Raw genomic sequence first — 21626 nt, 5'->3', positions numbered from 1 at the left:
CACTGCTAGCAGTTATGAGGACAGAACCTATAGAGGATTGTAAATCTAACTTTTGGGACTGGAGTTGATCGAAGGAGTACTGTCTTCTAAAAATGACTACTTAAAAAGAAATGGAGATGAGAGATGGATCAATGTTGCCTGATACTACAAATGCATAAAGTCTATGAAAATCTGAGGAAACTATAATTTTAAAGCTATTAGGACTACATAATCAATCACATAGTCTCACACTAAAAGTTCATTTTAATTCATATATTTAATGGTGGGGAGTTGGGAGGGTGAGGAGATGATGTTTTTAAAAGTTTCCAAAAACAAGATTGGTACCTTTGTGTTTTTAAGTTAAAAAGAACTCACTTTTTAACTTAAACACCTTTAATTGAAACATCGTTATGATGGTCAAAGAAAAAGTTTAATTTTGTGCCTCGTGGACTATTCATGTGTTAATTTGGTCATGTATTTTGGTTACTTGCTCTATTAAAAACATACATTTTAATAGAAGTTCACCATATTTTTGCTTAAAATGTCCTTGTATTTCTAATAGCTTCTTACCTTCTCTTAAGCTTCTCTGAACATTTGTAAGAAAATTAAGCTCACAGCATCAATAGTTTCTTTTCCACATGTTATTTCTATGTCTTATGCCAAATGCCCCTGGAGCATTTGCTGCAATTTAGCCTCATCTAACCAAAGCTCACAGTTCTAGTTTAAGTCCCAGTAGAGATTCACAAACTGAACACATTTGCCTCGGTGATGGTTGGACAGAAAAGGCTGTTTTCTCGCATCAGCATATAGATAACATCAAATAAGGTTCGTAATAAAATATTTCTAGAAACTCTGATCAACTACAAATCATTAAATGTAAATTATAGAAATGCTTTAGTTACATTTATCTGAAATAATGATTTAAGATGCAAATAATTATTCTGCCTGATTTAATCTAAACAAATTTTTTTAGCCTGGATTTTTTTTTGCACTAAATAAAAGTACACAAATTACCAGATGTATTTTTCAGCATTTTTTCTGTTAGAATATGCTCCTGCCATAAAATATGAATTTATGCAGAGGGTTTATTTTTTTTACATCTTCTTTTTACAAATCTTAACAAAAGAGTGGAAAGCACTATATGTATGTACTTGGAAGGCTGCCCAGGCATTAAAGGTGCTCACACCTCTTTGCTCAACCTCCTAATAGAGCACTCTCCATCAGACACTGCAGACAGCCCTTCTTCAGTACACCCTGCAGTCTTTTCTTGCCTGGCTGACCAACACATTTGGACATTATTCCAATGTGTGTGCGTGTGCTTGTGTGTCATTGTGCTCAATTGTATTTAAGTACCAAAAAAATAGTTAATCACCTTCATCCAAAACAGTTGGTTGACTTTTTTAACGCATACGAGGCTGTTATTCAATCAACTCTGCAAATACACAAGAGACATGCCTGTTTATTTTACTTATTTATCTCTATTGACATGTGCAGTGTTTGTGTTTGCTTGTAGGATCACATTAAAAACCCATCACCCCATTTAATCTGGGATATCTGTGATTATCTCTGATGCCATTTGTCTAAATATCAACATACGGGAGCCGTCTAAGCACAAACACGCGCGGATGTAAACATGGAGGCAGCATACAAATTAATTCAGGCTTTGGCAGTTAAGGTTAAGACGACCCTTCTCACATGAACACTACAGGACAAGAGTAAGTGGTTACAAAAAAATTTACTGCTGGCCCACTTGATTCGGGGTTTTTTTAACATATGACCTTTTGTTAGAAAGTAATAGATCTTTTTCAAGTGAACAAAAAAGTCAGTGTTGGTTTTGTTGAGGGAAGCTTTTTTTGGACAGCTGTATTATAGAAAAACTGCACGCTTATGTTTGTGTTCAAACCGCTGTGCTTTTCAGCATTTTCAGCAATTATCTTGAGCAGCTTGAAATGTGGGTTAGATTTCTAACTGAAAATATAGAAAGGATTTTCTGCTTTTCTGTGTTCACTTGGGACTCAGTCATTGGCAATAATATCTGAATTCAACTCCTGGGTTTTATACTTTATTCTTTTATATCTCTGAGGATTTTCTGGTTTCTACAATGGAAATGTGTGTGTGTGGGGGGGGTGCATGCGCGTGTGTGTGTGTATATATATATTACAAATCATGCACATTAAAATGAAATAAAATTCAATTAATTACTGCCTTATAAATAACAGAAGTATTTCTTTAAAAAAAATTCTGACAAGTTTGTATCAATGTTGTCTTTCATTCATTAGGCGATGTGGCTACAGCAAAGCAAAGCAGGATCCTGAAGAGGAAAAGATGCATTTTCACAATGGTCACAGTAAGTCTTAATCAGCCTAAAATGTAGGGTACACCAATAATATCAGTGTACGCACAAATCCAAGTTCATCTGAGGTTTGCACCGCTAAACATGTTTAGCGGCAGGGTCAGACAGTGGTCATGTCTCTGTTTATCTCTGTAAGCCCGAATGTCTGCTAGCAGTGCATATGTCACTGCTGTGTGCCAAGAGCTATTTTCTGAATGACATCCATGTTAGTAGAGGACACATAATGCTCTGAAGCATTATAGGTTGTGGCAGCTTAATATATTTGTCCATATTTTTGGCGTTGTACCCTGCTATCCATCTGTCAGTTCCTGAACCAGCTGTAATGGATATAACAGCTACAACAGAGAACATAAAGGAACCAGTATAGGATGCAGTCAAACCAGTTCTCAACATAGCTTGGTTTATATCTGTCTGCAGTTTGTCAAATGCTCAGAATAGGATTAATTTTTTGTTTTGTTTTGATGAGGTTATCTAATTGGGGAAATGTAATGAAGAACTGTTGGTGAAGATGCATAAGGTATTAAGATTTTACATTCAGCAAAATAATCATCAAATCTGCAAAAGAGTAAAATTATGAAATTGAGACTTTTCCTATGTTAATTACTTAATCAGTATGCATTTCCCTCTTTATAAAATTGGAATTACCAGTCATCTTCAAGTAGACTTTTGTTGACATTAGTTGCAAGAAAGTAAAGAGAAATCTAAATGCTCAAAGAGCTTTTTTAGCTGAAGTCCTTTTCAGAGGTTCAGAGTGATTAATTCCTTAACATACAAAGCACTAAGTTTGTAAATCATTTCTAATAATATCAACTGCTTGAGGCAAAATAAAAGTGTTTTTAAAAAGAAAGAAGTAATATGGCGAGCACCATTTTATTGCTTTTTGTTTACACAGCCTTACTTTTGGTTTACATGTTTTGTTCACAGTACGTGTTTTATACAGAAAGTTCATTGGGGGCGCACAGCTTCAAAGCTCAATTTCCCATTTAAATATTCATCAGCTTCCTGGTACACAACTGCCCAATATAAACATAACTGGAGTGTCAAGGTTTCTAAAGTAACATTTACATAAAATCCTATGATGTTTTTGAGACTGGAGTTGTTTCAAGGCGGCCCCTTTTGGTCTTGCCCACTCAGGCAAGATTCTTGCTTCAGCATCCATCACTTGGAATTTACTGTATGAAAGATTTCTACTGCTCAAAATCTAGTAAATGATTTTGAGGTTTTAGCAGAACTTTACTATAAAAGTCCTGAATACTTTGTGAACAGATGTTGGAAAGCATTCGCCACAGTCATCTGACAAAAGATCTGTTGTAGTCATGAATTATATAAAGAGCTTAGCTCAAGTCCTATATGTAAATGGTAATTGTTTAAATAGCTATAAAAAAAAGAGAAGGTGGCAACATTTTGTAATATGTCAGATGCATTTTCATTGGATGACCCAGAGTGCAAATCAGAAATTGTGCTGTTTTTTTTCTGCAGTAAAATTCCCTGGTGTCCGTACTTACATTGACCCCCTCACTTATGAGGACCCCAACCAGGCAGTGCATGAGTTTGCACAGGAAATTGACGTCTCATGCATCTCTATTGAAAGGATCATCGGTGCTGGTGAGTAAAATCAGCGTGCCTGTCTCAGTCTGTTCACACCTTGAAGATAAATGGGTTCTTATTCAGAGAAGGAAGCTGATCTAGGTATAAAAATGAATAGATTGCTTTATTTATATATTCTGAGTCACTAAATTCACTAGAGTGCTTAAAGTTATAAGGAATGAAAAAAGCAAGTCTTATTTCCCTTGATGGATTGACCTTAACTTTTATACACCATGTTTTCCTCTGTCTCATAAATCTGTATGTTGCATTTGCAGTCAGATTTACCCAATATTGATGGATCATTTAACACAACAAAGCAGCTCCTCTGGATGGCTGCAACATATATCAGAATCTAAAAGAATTGAATCTGAATTGCTGTTACTTTTAAAATAAAAATAATAGCACTTCTAATTAGCTTTCATATATTAATATTATACCAGTTTCAGACATAGGTCAAGTATTGCATCTATTTATGGATTTATTTAAACTTTTTTCTTATTTTTCCATTTCCAAACAAGAAGATCATTTTTGAGGCCAACAAGGATGTCTCTTCTTTTGCTGCAGGGGAGTTTGGTGAGGTGTGCAGCGGACCCCTGAGGCTGCCTGGCAAAAGAGAGATCCAGGTTGCCATTAAGACTTTGAAAGCAGGCTACACGGAGCAACAGAGGCGGGACTTTCTGTGGGAGGCATCGATCATGGGCCAGTTTAACCATCCAAACATCATCCGCCTGGAGGGAGTCGTCACCAAGAGTAAGTCACCTGAATGATTTCCAAAGCTGTTTTTTTAATCCCACCCTGAACTTGTGTAATTCCCATGTTGCAGTGCCAAAAAGACAAACAGAAGAAAAGGTATTATTGAAGACTAGAAGTTTTCCATTACTCCTGAGACTTTCTTGTTGGTTATGAAGCCTCCACTCATGTTTGGAGTTTCTGTCAGCCATCAGAGTGAACATTATTTTTAATTGATTAGCTGCTGCGGCTTTATGATGTGTATTATCAAAATTATGAGCAATTTTGATAAGAGTTGCTTTTAATGAAAACAATTCCTAACTGTTAAACATGTTTTTGTCAGTATACCATTTTATTTTATGTTGTTAGAGCATTTATATTTTGTCCTCACACCTTTATATATTACATAATATTTCTTAGTAAAATGTGTTTTTCATACCTTTCAGGCAAGCCTGTGATGATCATCACTGAATACATGGAGAACGGATCACTGGATACCTTTCTAAAGGTAGGTGTGAGAAAAGATCAGAATTCACAAAAGGCAGGTTCATTTGGAATTGATGATGAATAAAAAAACAAGAGTGAAGAGAGCTGATTCGGATAATAATTGGAGTCATAAGTACCTTGTTACTCATAGTAGAACAATGTGTACACACACTAGTCTGTTTCATGTGTTAAGAAACCTATTTTTATGGCTCAATGATTCATAGGTGAGAGTAAAGTGGTTCAACAAAAAAGCAATAGTTTTTCAAAACTACTTTAGAAATTGGACTGAAAATGAATGGGGAAAAACAGTTAAATTGAACAAAAGAAAACAAAAAATAAACTACCTTCAGTAAGCCTATCAAAAAAACTGATCAAGACCATGACATCACAAACTCGTTATTTGTGTAGGTGTCTATATTTTTTAAGAATCTGGCAGTTGAATCAGAGTCAAGCTCTAAAACATACTGAACTGTAATTTTGAACAGCGTGTCGTTTTGAAAAAGAGTTGAAGCATCAGATTTAGACCATGGATTAATGGGAAAAACGTTTGTTTGGGATTTGCTACCCTTGCTATTTTCTTTCAGCTTGTAGTTTTTTTTGTAGTGTTTAGAGTTTGGATTTGTAAAATCAAGCTACCACAACAATGGTAATCAAACTTGTGAATTGATAAAAAAAAAAAAAAAAACAATCACAGAAAATCATCTAATTTTGATATGCCAAGAAAGTTTGTCAACCACTGAAGCTAAATCAACCACTATTATTTTTCACATTTTAACAGAAGTGAATAGGTGGTTCATATAATTGTTTATATAGATTATTTTTTGCATAAAACAAATCATTCAAACATATAGCAATGATGGACTTTATAACGAAAATGCACTCACTAAGTGTTTGTTCAAGAGATGATCTCTCTGCAGTATTTATCAGTTATTGAGAAAATTATTCCGACACTCTTATTTTGATATATTTTAAGTGTCATCAATATTGATGTTTTTGTCTTTGTGTATTTTTCAATAGCAGTCCCATTTCTCTACTGAAGGAAGAGTTGAGAAATCTTGATATAACATCCAGTGATATTAAATATTCCAAGAAGGCGTGGAGGGAATGTGCTTTGAATACATTTTCAACACAGTCTACCTATTTTATCATCATATCTCACCTTAAATGTGTCACATATCACTTTACCAGAAAATTTGAAAGTCATCTGAGCACTCAACTCCAGAATAGTATCTGGGCTGTGAAGACTAGACTTTACTGAGAGCAGAAAATGAACTGTAATTAAGAAGCAGGCCAGCAAATCTCTGAATGCAATGAGCCGTCTCCAGTCTATTCAGTGATTACAATACCAAAATTCTCAGGTGGCACGGAGGACTAAATTCTGCCTGAAAAGGGTATATTTCTGAGGTGGGTGGCTAATAGAGCAGTGTGCAAAATGAGGTCATGTGATTTTGGTGATATTAGCGCATTGAAGTGTAGTTGTGCTGCAATGGCAAAGCAGATCAGAGCCAAACATGATGGTCTTAGTGTGACTGTATGGAAAAGCTGGATGCTGCGAGGTGATATTCAGAGACAGAGCTGTGGTCAGTGGAAACTGCTGACATGACTGAATGGTGTGCCTTTGACTATAAACTTTTATGGCAAAAGGAAAGCCTGGGATATTGGGAACCAGCAGTTGAAGGGCCACAGAAAACCCTGTGAAGTAATTACATGGATGGCTGGTGTACTGAGGCTGGTGTAAATGACACAGTCAGGAGAAAACCAGTGACTGGGCCCAGTTCTGGATTAGTTGTCAGAGCTATGGACAATACATTGTACCCCTGATAACTCACATCTTTGGCTTAACCTCTCATTTCACACGTAAGTGGGATGTTATGCTGTGGATGGATGGAAAAAGTTGTAGTACTAAGGAAAACTCAAGTTGGAAACCATCTTGGGGAAAAGGAGTGTTGTGGTTCAGCTGCAAGCCTGCTGTGGAAACATGGAGATTGGATGAGAGGAAGGTTGGAGAGTTTACATTTGGATTGGAAGGAGCTGAAGCTTAAACTAACAGTAAAAGCTGTCATTGGGTTGAGTAAACCAAAGCTCCTTTTCAGGCACTTGCTGCTTTCCATTAATCTGGCAGGAACTCAAAGTGTCAGCTTTGTCTGAATGAGCGTCCCGGTGCTTTTCCGAAGCAATCGGCAATGACAGTCCTGGGTCAGATCTAGTTTAGCACATTATCAGCCTCTGAGTACCCACATGACACCTTGCAAACTTCCCGACTTCATAGGTTTCACTATGACAAAAGTAGAACCACCGATTTAGTTCCTGACAGCATTCTGCATTATTGATAGTGCAATAAAGCCCTAATGAGTTGGAAACCACGAGGAGTCCCATATCACACCACCTGCTTGAGCGGTATAAACATGTTAAAGGTTCTATTTTTACCCTGCGTCTCTCTCCCTTTATTTTGTCTAACACAACAACTGTTTGTTGGTTTGGCTGGCATAAAGAGTTTTTGCGATGTGGCTTACTGTTGTGAGAAAACTGTGGTACCCGAAGGGCTTAATAGAGTTGTAGACTGTGCTGCGGCTCAGCCTCACACACATTTATGACGGTTTTGACAGTGTTCCCAGGTGAAGTGAAAATAAGTTATTTCTTCTTGGGCTAAATACAAATACAGTGCAATAAATCCCTTTTTACGGAACCACAAAAGTAAGTCATACATATGGGCGACAGCTTAGGTAAAATGACATTGTGGGAGCTCAGTGTAGCACTGATGAGCTAAACTATTTTTGTTTGCTTGAATACATAAGTCTCAAATTAGTCTAGAGGATTACTTCTTTACCTCGGCTGAATTAACATGGCAGTTAAAAGAAGACGAGAAAATGACTGTATTTCCCCAGAATTAATATTTATGTTAGAAAAAGGTTAATCAAAAATTAACCATTTAACCAACGGCTGTAATTAATTATTTAACTTCTAGACGACTCATCAATTAATTGGTTATAATATCTAACATAGTAATTAAGCTTAAACTGTTGAAGCTGATTAGGAAACTAAAAGCAGTCAAAAAGCTGTCAGTTTCACTGCATTGAGAAGGAAAGTCGTTTTAAGGCTCATATCTGAGTTTTGGTCCAATTTTTTTAATATCAAAGAAGCAAGAGCCAAACTGGGGATAAAAAGCAACAAAAATCAATGAAAGCCAAAAGTCTAGAACCCATTCAGATAATCGGTCAGCTTTTGGTAACTGACTGCCACCAATTGCACCTAGTAAAGGAAATCTTTCTTTTGCTCCAAAAAGTGCTGCTGTTCATCTCTGTCAGTGAAAGTTGAATTCATCCTGGAACAGGCAGCTGCTTGGTCAGTTGGTCACAATATATGATAGCCTAAGTCTTCTCAGATCTAGGCTATCATATATTAAGATTCCTTATTTTGGATTTGGAACCAGCTTACTGTCTTGTTTGATAATGTTAGAAATTAGAAAACCTATGTCAGTAGGGCAACACATGTAGCACTTAAATCTCTTTTTAATAGGTGTGTCTCCATAGAAGGGCGGATTTTCAATGACACAAGTCTGTACATTCACAGAGAACTACCTTCGGCAAAATGCTGATAAAGCTAAACCCCTTTCAAGTGTTCTTTTGTTTTATTTAATTAAGATACTATGATGGTTGTGTATTTGTGCATTTCTGTTGATTTAATAGTTTTCTGAAGCATTTATGTTATACATCTCATATTTAAACTGACCTTATTTGAGAGAAATGTAAGTTTCTTCTGAAGGATGGAAAAAGCTGCCACACATTTGAACAAATGCACAGAGGTCAATGTGCATTTCAGTAGTAGTCCTGAATGCTTCCTTACAAAAGTTGAGTTGTACAGGTTAAAGCTGGGTATGCAGCTTGTTATTGATTCTATACTGTCGGTTAATTAACTTTGTGGTTAGGGCAGCCTGGGAAAAAAAGAAGAAAAAAAAGCAGTGTATCTTTCAGTAGCATTGCCATCTTTGGCGTCTTTCCTTGTGTTTTTGTTTTATGGATTCACTTCTACAAACTGCGGACCTTTGGACTTAGAGAACAAAAGACATGTAATTAGATTCAACCAGATTTCTTCGAGAGTTTCATCACAAAGCCATGGAGATGAACTGTACTAAGGATTCTTTGATTGAAAATCAAGAACATCATAGAAACTTTTGATTTCTTCTCATTTATCCTCTGTATTTTAACATTATGTGAAATCATTTTGATGTATTCAATAGTTTTATTGGTATGTATAATACTATGGGATCTAGATGTCATCAAGTTTATGCCCTGAATTTTTGTTCACCCTAGAAAAACGATGGTCAGTTCACGGTTATCCAGCTGGTTGGTATGCTGCGGGGCATTGCATCTGGCATGAGGTAAACATTGTTTTGACACAAACACATCTTGAGTGAACTTGCTAACCATACACAATGCTTATTTTTTATTCTAACCATTGTGTTGATCATTTCAGATACCTGTCAGACATGGGTTATGTCCATCGGGATCTGGCAGCGCGTAACATCCTTGTCAATAGCAACCTTGTGTGCAAAGTGTCTGATTTTGGTCTTTCCCGAGTCCTGGAAGATGATGCAGAGGCAGCATACACTACACGGGTAAGGCTTAACCCTCTATTTTGTGTTTATTAGTTATTAATATTGTTAAATTATACCTTTTACGTAATATGGCTTACAGTAGGTCATCTACAAATTCCAGTTGTGATTAAAGATGTCGGTATTGGAGCAGATGCTTTCTTTGGTCTGCATCTTCTCACACACTGTTTAAGTTGGTGATAAACTTGGTGGTTCTTGAGTTGTTTTTGAATAATTGTACTCTTTTTTTTATCTGTAAATGTGGTATCTGACACAACTAATGTCCAAAAATTAATAAGCACACATTGGAGCTAGTTTTGTAGCCAGGGAAGCAGGAATAAACCTTTTACAATCACCCCAACCATTTTTAAAATCTGTCCACAATGTTTTAAAGCCAAGTATGTGCCAAGAACGTGTATGTCTAATTTAGTAAATGTGTGGATTTGTGAAAAAAAGAAAAATTCAGAGTAATTTCAAACTTGTGCAGGCAGTTGTTTTTTGAAATCACTGAAGATTTATGTCATAACTTCCCCCTACCGTGGAAAGAGAAAAGTCCAAATGAATCATACATTTTGTGTGCATCTCTAGTGTGTCAAACTTTGGAATAAATAAGAAACTCAGACACAACACAGCTAAAATATGCATGTGTATATTCATGCACTCACACAGCTGACAGCAGCCGGCTTTAAATTGAGCTGTACATCCTCGGCTGAATGTCGTCTTGCTAGCCAGAGACAGGCAGCTTCCTGCAAGTGGAGGACCAATTAGTCCTCGATTCGGGCTCCACAACACTCAATTAGCACCAAGTCTTTCTGCCTTGGCGCCAAATATCCTGTCACTCACTTCTCACTACCAGGCCTCATCCTTTCTCGGTCTCTTTCTATTGCTATCAAGCTCCTGGTTCCCCGACAAGTGAGAATAACATGATTCACATCCTTGAAATAATCAGACCCCAAGATATCCTGCTGCTGTATTCATCAATACTGCATCAAGTTAATTTCACTACTCATCAGCTGAAAACACATTTTTCCTGTGGAACTCAGCAGTGTTCCTGTGAACCCTTTTTTTTTAATCTTTACTAGGGAAGCATTATAATGAAGATGAGGGAACATGAGTAGAGCAATCTCAGGCCCCCGACAGTTTGGATCGGGAATTCATGCATGTGGGGGAAAGTTGTCACTGCAATGGTGTTCCTAAATCTGTATTCATTGGCATAGGAAGTTTCTCAATTACAGTTTGTTCTTTGTTGCCGTCTGAAAGCAACAAAATATTTTCTTTTTTTCAGTCTGCAGCTGTACTTATCAAATGATTATTTGGGACCACAGAGTATGAAATAGATTTATCTAACATTAAGAAATGATTCAAACAACTATAAAGCAACAGATGATAGAATGAGATTACATGGTCTAATCTGTGCTTCTTTTAAGCAGAGCTTGTACTATGTACCGTGTATTGACAACACCAGCTTCTTCTGCTGTAAATGGTAATCACAGGATTAAAACGTACAATTTATGCAGTGTATTAAGCTGCATAACAATTCACATTTGCCTTTTGTTTTATTAGAACTAGGAAACTCAGTGTTTTTCATTTACACAAGTGCCCAGCTCAAAATAAAAAAGTAAAAATCTAAAAAGTATACCTTTGTATTAAGATTAAGAAACACAACAGACAGGTCAGGTTGCCCATGAAGTTAAAACTGCCAACCTACAAAGACATGGCTGCACAAGATGAGGAAAACATGTAATTGTGATACTATTGTTAAAAAAAATAGTGATGGTGAATGAACGAATGGCTATTCTTTGTTTTTGTAATACCAATGTACGATGTGTTCACCACTTGGCATGAGTTTCAGCATTTGAACCAATAAAAATATTTCAAGTGTGGGATTTAAGGGCAGTTGGAGTCCATCCAGCTAGCTAAATATATTATCAATATGCCAACTGTCAATGACCGACATTTGAAATATAGTAGTGTATGTTGGGTCTAAACAGAACTTTGCAATTGTGTTAGAGGTGGGCGGATCAATCCAAAATATTGATAATATCGATACCAAGTCAGTATCGATATCGGATTGATGTCAACATGGTAAGGTTGATACTTTGTGTGCTTGGTATCAAAATGAAATTTCGTTAAATTTTTGTAATGTGGTTTCTCAACTCTACTTTAATAAAATGCAAGCCATGTAGGGGATGGATCAAATATTTTTAAGAAGTTGCTTCGGTCAGATGATATTAAAATGTAACTTTTTATGTATCTTCATACAAAACACAACACCCTGAACACACTTCCCCCAAAGTAATGCCTGGGGTGGTGGTTCACCTGTCAGGAGGAAGGCTATAAAAGCGGAATCCCTGACTGTCTCTCTTCTTACTGCTGTTTACTCCAATATCACCCATGGTGTTAAGTAGGTCAGTGTGCTGCATAGAGCTGCACTTACAGCCACTATTTTCAGCTGAATCTGCTTGCGACATTTTCTACTCGGTACTTTAGCACAGTTTTTTTTTTTTTTTTAACATTGGCAGGTGGTATTAATAAATGCTGGGATAAACTGCTATTTGCAGCACCTAGGATAGCGATGAGAAATCAGCCAGTTGGGACTGCAAGGCATTTACAAACACCTCATGTTTCTTAACTGGCTAATTACTGGAACTGATTTGGTGATGAGCCCTACTTTGCATTCACATTTTTTCTGTTCTGCTCTATCTGTTTTTTTGTCCTTTATTGTATCATGTTCATAAATTCTTCTTAAGACATCTGCATACGGTTGTTTCAGTGTAAAACAATTGGGTCTCTAAATCCACAGAGATATCTAAATCATTATTAAATAATATCTCCTTTTGTTGCAGGGAGGGAAGATTCCTATTCGCTGGACAGCTCCTGAGGCGATTGCATACAGGAAGTTCACCTCCGCTAGTGACGTGTGGAGTTATGGGATTGTCATGTGGGAGGTTATGTCATATGGAGAGAGGCCCTACTGGGATATGTCCAATCAAGACGTACGTTTTGTGAAAAATAACTGTCTTATGGATGCACGATTTAGGCTTGTAACAACAATAGAGTATATGCTTGGATATGTCTATGTAGTGTTTCCTCTTAGACACCACATATGTACTCAATACCCAGCCACCCACTCATTTACACGGGCAACATATGTGCACACAGCCCCTTAGTGACCTTTCTAGACTCCTCCCTACTTTTGGGTATTAGGCTGTCTATCTCAAAGACTAGAGAAGGGTAGGAGAGGAGGGAAGATGAGGATGAGTGGGAAGGAGAGGAAAAGACGTTTGATGTTTAATTGAAAGCGTTATGCAGGATTTTCTCTGATCTGCACAAGAAAGTGTAGGCTCGAATGTTCGTTCTCTAAGCTGTCTCCTTCTGTTTCCCATTCTCTCCCTCTCCCTTTCAGTTTCCCGTCCTCTCTTGTCTCTCTAAAATGCAGTTTTTGTCTCTGTTCTTTTCTTTTGCCTTTCGTCCACTCTCTCCTTCTTCCTCCCTCCTCGGTCTCTGATCTTTGCACCCTGCTAGTGTGAAGTGCAGTCGTTCTCCCTCTCAGCCAGCAGTGATGTCTGATGCGGTGCTTTTTTCTTGCACTTTAGTTGAAGTGTATGCATGCACTTCAATGCATCTGTGTGTATTGGAGTGTTATCATACGGGTCTTTTGTGGGAATTTAACCAAAGTAAAGGCTGTCATGAACTCAACAAATCAATTCCCTGCAGCGTCTTACACTGGTGGATCTCAGCTGAAAACTCCTGCCTACTCTCCACTGCAGGCTCCAACGGAAGGAGATGGAGTTTATTTATTATTCATTCAACTCTGTTTCCCTTTATGTAAAAATAAATAAATAAATAAATATTTAGTACTGCATCTTCTTAGTTGCAAAAATGAGTAACTGGGCTATGCGGCACTTGGAATAAACAAGTAATTCAATGTTCTGTTGCTCTATCCTCAATGGGGGCTGGTTGCTGCTTCATGGAGTTTAAAGTAAGGTCAGATAAAGAGCACAGAGACATCCTTGGAGCAAGTATTAAGATATAAGATGTTGCGGGGTGGAAGTCTATTTCAAAATAACATTGCCCTGCTGAAGTGTGTCACACTCTTACTGTGGAAAAGTTAGTACTTGTTGAGTGCTACGTCATGCTTTGGTCTTGATATTTATGCCTCAAAATAAAGAGGTGTGGACAATTTTGAATGCATAGCCTTTGCAAGTATAAATACCCACATGCCTAGATGAGATGCATCTGCCATAATCTCATTAACTGTAATAGTATAGTGACCTGAGCTGTATATTGTAATTATAACTAAATTCATCAGTAAATTTCAGAAAAATCCTTATGATTGTCATAAGGTATTACACATCTTCTAAGCATCTAAGATAATTTAAATGGACCACTATCAGTGTCTTGGATGAAAGACACTAAAAAGGAAAACTGTATTGGCCTCTGCAGCTCTCGGTCTGTCTGTTGACGGGAAACTGAGGCATGTAATACTGATGAAATGTAGTGTGATATTTCACTGAACCTCAAAGCAAACATATCTTCAAGCATTTGAATGCCATTGATTGTGTTCATTTTAAGTATGTAACTTAAAATACTTGAACCTAGAACACAACCAATCTTTTGTGGCTTGGATTGATATAAAATCTTGTTTGTAGAAAGTTGCCCTCATGTGTCTCTGTCTCTTTGATTTACCGGCAGGTTATAAAAGCAGTAGAAGAGAGCTACAGGTTGCCTGGTCCGATGGACTGCCCCGAGGCCCTGTACCACCTGATGATGGACTGCTGGCAGCGGGAACGCAGCAGTCGGCCTAAGTTTGATGAAATAGTTTGTCTACTTGACAAGTTTATTCGCAACCCATGTTCATTAAAAAAGTTGGTCAATTCCTCACACAGGTATGGCAGGACAGTCTACACCACAAATTATTTAGACAAAAACTGCTAATTAAATCAGCTTTGACATTTTGCACACTTCAGTAGAAACATTAGAAAAGTCAATTAAAAAGCATTACTTCAATTTAATGTTTAGAATTTCCCATTATCTATGTATAATTCATCTCTGTATAATGGCATAAAGTTGCTTATGAATGCCATGCAGACACCAAATGGCCTTTTTTTTCTTTGTAAAGATTTACAGTGAACCTCTACATGCATACAAATTGAAGCATACTTAATAAATTAAGTTAGCACCATGTCTAATATACAATGACATGTGACAGCTGTCAAGATTAAAGGCCTGCTTATAAGCCCAGACCTTTTTCCACAGCAGCCTCCCGTTCCTTCTCTAGCATGGAAAATGTTGTTACCTACTGTGAATGTTTCATTTGATAGCATGGGGAGCTCTATTTGTCACCACCAAGAGTGAGCTGAATGATAAAGACTTTTGAGGGGGAAAGCATTTGCAGCTTTGTGTGGTGGTGCATAGCTTGCATTATCTGTGAAGCCTCACAGGTAACTCTTGGGACTGATGGGTTGAGCTATGGGCTATAAAATCAGTGTGTGTGTGTACGTGTGTGCGCACGTCTAGGTCTTACAATTTATAATAATATTATGAAATGCATCCTTTTGTCTACTTGAACCACATGTGCTTAAAATTATTTGAAGAATTTCTCTTTGTTTGACAGTAATCGGTTTTGAGGAGGCCGTGCACTGATTCTCTGCAGAAATGTCGTTTGTAGTGGATAAATTATGTTTCTGGAATTGTTTTTCTTATAATCTCCGTACATGTGCTAGGGTTTCCAACTTGTTAGTGGAGCATGCCAGTGTAGAGGGAGACTGCAGTACTCGAAGCAAGACTATAGGAGAGTGGCTCGACTCCATCAAGATGGGCCGGTACACAGAGCTCTTCATGGAGGGTGGCTACTCTTCACTCGAAACAGTTGCTCAAATGACATCAGAGTAAGACCACTGGCATATTGAAAGGCACTGTAATGTTTTCTTGTTTTTTTACTTTTTTTGTTTCGGATAATATAAATAAGATATATTTTAATTAAAAAATCGATGACTCATGGTTTAACGTTTTATGTCATCAGATAACATTGTAAATACCATTCCATCGTTTGCTCACTGTGTTTCAGAGATCTCCGGAGAGTAGGAGTAAACCTGGCTGGACACCAGAAAAAAATTATCACAAGTATTCAGGAGATGAGAGTCCATATGAACAGCACCAACTCTACTGTAAACATCTGATGCATATGTACAGGCATGCACACAAATCAGACATCCATATGCGCACATGAGTTAAAATCGATATTTTGGACCTAGCATGAAATCAAAGAACTGTTGGACCTAGAATGGCTTAGCACTTTGTGGAGATAAGGAAACCCTATGTTCTATGGATCTACACTTGATGAGCTGCAATTTGGTGAGTTTTGTGTGTGGAGCTCGTGGAGATATAATACACTGCAGAGCTAAAACCAAACTGAACTGGACTGAACAGTGCTATGCGAAGGACTAAGGAAGGCAAACAAAGCTGGGTCTATGGGATGTTTTTCATTTGACTTTTCCCAATTTTCTGGAATTTCCAGATTCTTACATGATTTGCACTGTTTGGATTCTCAGATCAAACTAGAAACAGAGATTTGGCCCCTTTTTGGCTGTATCACATTGGAGTTTTCATAAAGTGGGCTCAAAATGGAACTTTTTTAATCTGTCTCAGGTGAGACGAGCCCACCTGATTGGAACAGAACTTATTCACTAGCCATAGCTTTGGACGTACACTACCTTTTACAAGTCACTGAGTTGAAAAGAAAATCTCCGGCAGGGCAAAAATGATGGACCAAGAGCATAATTATTACAAGTGTGAGCTGTTGGTTTAGCATATTGATAAAATTGTTTGTTTTTGTTGTTTTTCTGTCTCTGGGAGGTCTTAATGCCACAAAACTTCACCAACAGTCTTGCTGCATAACTAATTTACTTTTAAATGTGATTCTCCAGCGTAAAACAAGTCATGAAAGAAATGGTCATGGAATAAAGACGATACACTTTAGGTTAAAGCTGATGTAAGGCAACAAATGAGCCTTCTTTGGTTATTTGGGAATGTTCCTTTGCCTGAATGTGAACATTGGTAGAATATGGCAATAATCTATCTAGTCTTTAAACCCAGCTTCTGAATAATGCCAGAGATTGTAAAACATTTAGCTGACAAGCCTGAAAGTCTTTAAAGATTTAAAATTCCCTTTAAAAATCCTTCATTTATTCAAATCCAGAAAATTATTCTAAACTTCAGTTGGTTTATTTCAAAAATCAGATACTTGACAGATGCATGTTTTAATAAAATATTAGAGATTTTGCAAGCCCTTGCCGTAACAGCATACATGATTTGCATATTTTCAACCCATGCTGGAACATTTCACATATAAGCAAGAACCTTTGCTTATTCCTTCATTGTTTGCTCAGAAGTATTCAGAATTAACAGACAAATCTCTCTGCCAGTGAAACTCAACTGGAGTGATTTATCATTCTTTTTAGGAGTTTCATGGAAAGTTGAGAAAATCTTCATGGAAATATTGAATACTTTGTGTTGGCCCTGCCTGTCATAATCTGAGTGACTTTTTCCCCAAGGGAGCCTGATGAATCTAATGGGATCGTTTAATGGTGTTCTGGTTTGAAACCTTTACAGGATTCCAAAGCAGCTTTCTCTGGTCGGGAGTACATTTAGCGGTATTTACCAAGCCTTCACTTAGAAACCGTAACCTTCAGGTACCACAGAAAACCCTCGGTAATCTGTTTAGTTCACCGCGCCGCAGAGTATCTCTTCCACGCTTGTGTGCCACACCGCAATAAACCTCACTCTTAACAGGACTGCTGTAAAAAAAAAAAAAAAAAAGAAGGCAATATTGATAAACTTGATAATCATTTATTTATTTGTACTTGTTTAAAAAAATGGTGTGGACAGTTTTGTTATTGTGCTTTCTCATGGACTACTGAGCAGCTCCCTACATGTCTTTTCATGTAAATAATGTACTATACATTTAAAGCAGGGAGCATTGTTCCTTTGTTTACCGTCATGTGGACAACTTGACATTTTTACATCTCAGAGTAGGTCAGTGGTGACTGATACTATGAAGCTGAAATTCTGCTTGAATGTCCTGGTGGGGGCTAACGGCACATTTATCTCCTACCGACCATTTTAAAAGGGATGTGCAGAAAGAGCAGATTTATCCTTCTTTTTGTTTGCTTGTTTTTGGTGTTTGCATTTTATTTAAAGTTCCAGTGAAAAGCAGAGGAATACATTACAGGAACCATATTTTTGCTTCCCCTATTTTATGGTTTAAAAGTAAATGATGTCAGTAATTAGTCAAGTCTGTGCTTTACTTAAACTTCAGTATAGCATAATTTCATTGTGAATTATTACTAAATCTTGACCCCTTTGACTGCAGTGTCTACAACAATGAGAAGTATTCACACTAGATCTATGTTTGCAGATGACTTGCTTCTATATGTCTTTGTCCATTTAATGTAAAGCTTTGGCATAAAGTTGGGAATGAATATTTCTTTCTGTTTAGAGAGGGTTTTACTTGACCATATGAAAGCACATTACAAGAATATAAGGTTTTAAAGGGTTGTTCCACTTTTTTGAAGAGCATGTTTAGCTTTTAAACACATAAATCCGTGCTTACAGATCAATAGTTCAAGTGTTGATTGTGGAAAATGGATAACTTACTGCTGTAAAGTATCAGTTGATTGAATGTAAGATGGTTTTTTTTCACATTTGAAGTTCTCCAAGGGTTGATTGTGTCTCTAAGAGTAAAAATGGTCCAACTGAACGTTTTCTTCCAGGAAGCATAGCATCTGCATAGTCTCTTTAGTCTTCTCATTAGTTGTGTAGCTTTTGTCTTGTAGATTCAAAGTCTTTTAATTTTACTATAATTTTTCAAGCTATTATTTTGTAACATTTTTAAACTTTTTTTTTATATATAAAGGCAGCAGTTAAAAAATTATTTTAAGAAAATACAAGAAATGCAGTAAACACTTGTAGACTACTGTGGCTATGCAGATTCAACAGGAGTGTTGAATAACTTAAATCAAAATGTAATGTTTTCAGCTGTTGTACAACCTCTCTTTCTGGCTTAATGATAAACTTAAATTCCACGCGTGGTGCATGAACAACTGGTGAATAATACAGCCATATAAGTGCCTCGCATCTTCTAAGCACTGTTGTTTCCTCTCCTGTCAAAATATTTTGTCCTAACTGTGCCCCAACTTTGTACAATATTCATTTTTTGCCAACAATGTCTACAGGCAATAAGAAGAATGTCAGACAAGGTGTATGTTGGAACTAATTTAATTTGCACTTTATGGGAAATTATTTTTTTCTTTGACTGCAATGTCTATATATGACTTAACTTTTAGTTCTTAAATATTTACTTTGTAATCCATTTCCTGATGATGATGATGATGATATCACTTCATACTGTCAATGCTTCCCTGGACATAAAAGTTGACAGCTAAGCACAAAGAGTTGGTAATATTTTTCAAAGAAATTAAAGCTATGGAACTGTTGATATATAGAGCACCATTTTCTTGTGTATGACACATCACACCTTCAAGATACAAGCACAAGGTTTTACAAAAACCTGTTTGGACAGTATGTGGATCATGACTTTTTATAAAAGATCATTACCACAAGTTCCTGATGTCAACAAACTTCTTCCAGACATTAAATCTCCCCATTGTAGAATTGTTATAATTATTTCACCCACATAAAGTGAAGAAAGTGTGAAATTGGGCATAACTACAGTACATTAAGATGATGGTCTGCAAATATTTTGTTTGTATTTTCTCTCTGCAGTGTTCTGTTGTAGTTCTACATTTTCTGGGAGACAAAAAAAATCCATGAATTGCTGAAGAATTAGGCAGTAGTCAGTTATTTAACATCAAAGTATGAAGCCTAAATTTGGAGCCAAATTTAATTTCACAAGGTAATTTTAGTCAAAATAGGAGATTCTTTTTAATATACAAATATGGTTTTGGTGCTCTTTTTCTTAAAATAAAATCCATGAATGCAAATGCCAGGTATGAAAAAATTGTGATGGTGCAGAAGCAATAATAATGATCAATATCAGGACAAATGTTGTGTATACAGAGACACATGGGAAACGACAAGATCACACTTGCATCTGAAAAGTTTTAATCTTTAAACATCCTAAACAAAACATCTGAAAACCTATAAATAAACAAAAAGTTTACCCCAGGGAACAGGGTTGTTATTGTAATAGCACACACATTTTTTCTGTTTTAAAATCTGATTTCCTCAGACCTCCAATTTATGACATTTCTTTGAGCAAGATATTTACATTAAGATAGTGAATGAAGTTAAAGGCTGAAACTTGCTTCCATTTGCAAGGATGTTTAGATTAAACTGAAACTTGATTGATCTTTCCAGTGGCCAACTTCATCACGCCAAATGCTAATGAGGTGGGTGGCTATTATAGTAGTTTGTGCCATGTAAAGACACAATGTGGATGAACAAAAAACACTTATTGTGGGCTGAAAGGCAAACAGTTTCTTTTTTTCTTTTTTTTTTTTTTTGGAAAGGTAACATTTAATTTCCAAGTCTGCAAATAAAAGATTTTGTGCTAGAGGCCCTCCCACTTTGCTTATTGCTCTCAGGAAGTGGAAAGTGGGAATGTTCTGTGTGGTCAGTGGGGAGTAATGTGCAGCTTTCTATCAAAATGTACAAAAGACAGGTTTGCGCTGATGTTTTTGCAGATCATCAGTTATTATCAGTAACTAACGCATTATGGTTTTGAACAACTGAATAACTGTTGTGTTTCATTGAAAGCACAGTAAAAAAAAAAAAAAAAGGCTATTGATGTGCTATTGGTTTGTCTTGGAAATTGTATTGTGTATTATGTTTGTGTTGATGTTTTTGTAGTGTCCTATCAAATTCTATATTTTTGCAATAAAACTTGGAAAAAATAAACCTTATGTAATGTAACCATCTATGTCTAAAGCTACACCACCTTTGTTTGTCAATGGGTGTTTTTATTGTTGCTTAGGATAAATATCTTAATCAATCTCAGTAATTGATGTCACCACATTTGACAATTTATCTGTTGTCTTTGAAAGCATCATCTCTGTTGACTCACTTAGCCAGAAAAATAACAAAACCCTTTTTAAGGACAGCTCAGTTAAAACATTTACTTAAGCTTCCTGTTCCACTTCCACTGTATACAGTACTGTTATTTAGTAAATGAGTCGGTAGGTATTGTAAAATTTGATTTATCATTGACGTCATTGTCCCCACTAAGGTTAAGGTCATCCACTGATAAGTAATAAAAAAAAAAAATGGCAAGAAATTACACTCCAGGTTCTCTCTGATATCCATAAAGAGACTTCGCAGATGTAACTTGCAACTAAGTCATGCAAGCAAATCATTTTCTAAAATCTTTAGCAAAACCATCAACAATGCTTATGCCTTGCTTGCCATGGTTGACAGAATAACAAACCTTTCTGTGACTATCTGAGCTGAATTCTGGTGTGTATGTTCCTGTAGTTCTTGGAAAATGATTCACATTTCACTGATAGAGGTATAGTCAATCAACATCACTCCACACAGAAACAAGAAAGACATTTGCCTAAACAGAACAACACCAAACATAACAATGGTCTCTTTGAGATGGGAAGCTAATATCTACTAACATGGTTTTCTGTCTCTCTGGTTTGACCTTTTTCAATTAGTCATTTTTTCAGAGTTGTAATCAGTTAAAATTCAATTGAAATTATTTACATAGCACCAGTTCACAGCAAATGTAATTTTGAGACTCTTTACAAAAAAAAAGAAAGAAATTTAATCACATACATTGGAGTTGATCCTAATTATCAAATGAAATCAAGGACTTGTATCAGAATAGGTGTTGGCGTCCACCATTCCTTCTACTGCTGGTGAAGGAACTATTGCCAA

At 36.6% G+C, this 21626-nt stretch overlaps 1 protein-coding gene across 1 annotated transcript in view; it reads left to right on the top strand.

The window, feature by feature from the left end:
- Positions 1 to 20645, top strand: part of epha5 (EPH receptor A5) — a 64775-nt gene extending 44130 nt beyond the window's left edge. The window contains exons 10-19 of the mRNA XM_032569959.1: positions 2259 to 2326; positions 3812 to 3937; positions 4484 to 4669; positions 5095 to 5156; positions 9445 to 9512; positions 9608 to 9749; positions 12572 to 12721; positions 14421 to 14614; positions 15452 to 15616; positions 15796 to 20645. Coding sequence (XP_032425850.1) covers positions 2259 to 2326; positions 3812 to 3937; positions 4484 to 4669; positions 5095 to 5156; positions 9445 to 9512; positions 9608 to 9749; positions 12572 to 12721; positions 14421 to 14614; positions 15452 to 15616; positions 15796 to 15907 — 1273 coding nt within the window. The 3' untranslated portion in view covers positions 15908 to 20645. The remainder of the gene's footprint in view (positions 1 to 2258; positions 2327 to 3811; positions 3938 to 4483; positions 4670 to 5094; positions 5157 to 9444; positions 9513 to 9607; positions 9750 to 12571; positions 12722 to 14420; positions 14615 to 15451; positions 15617 to 15795) is intronic.
- Positions 20646 to 21626: the final 981 nt, after the last annotated feature.

Source organism: Xiphophorus hellerii, chromosome 8 (genome assembly GCF_003331165.1).
Source record: "Xiphophorus hellerii strain 12219 chromosome 8, Xiphophorus_hellerii-4.1, whole genome shotgun sequence".
Lineage (NCBI taxonomy): Eukaryota > Metazoa > Chordata > Actinopteri > Cyprinodontiformes > Poeciliidae > Xiphophorus > Xiphophorus hellerii.
This window is presented reverse-complemented; position numbering and strand designations above follow the sequence as displayed.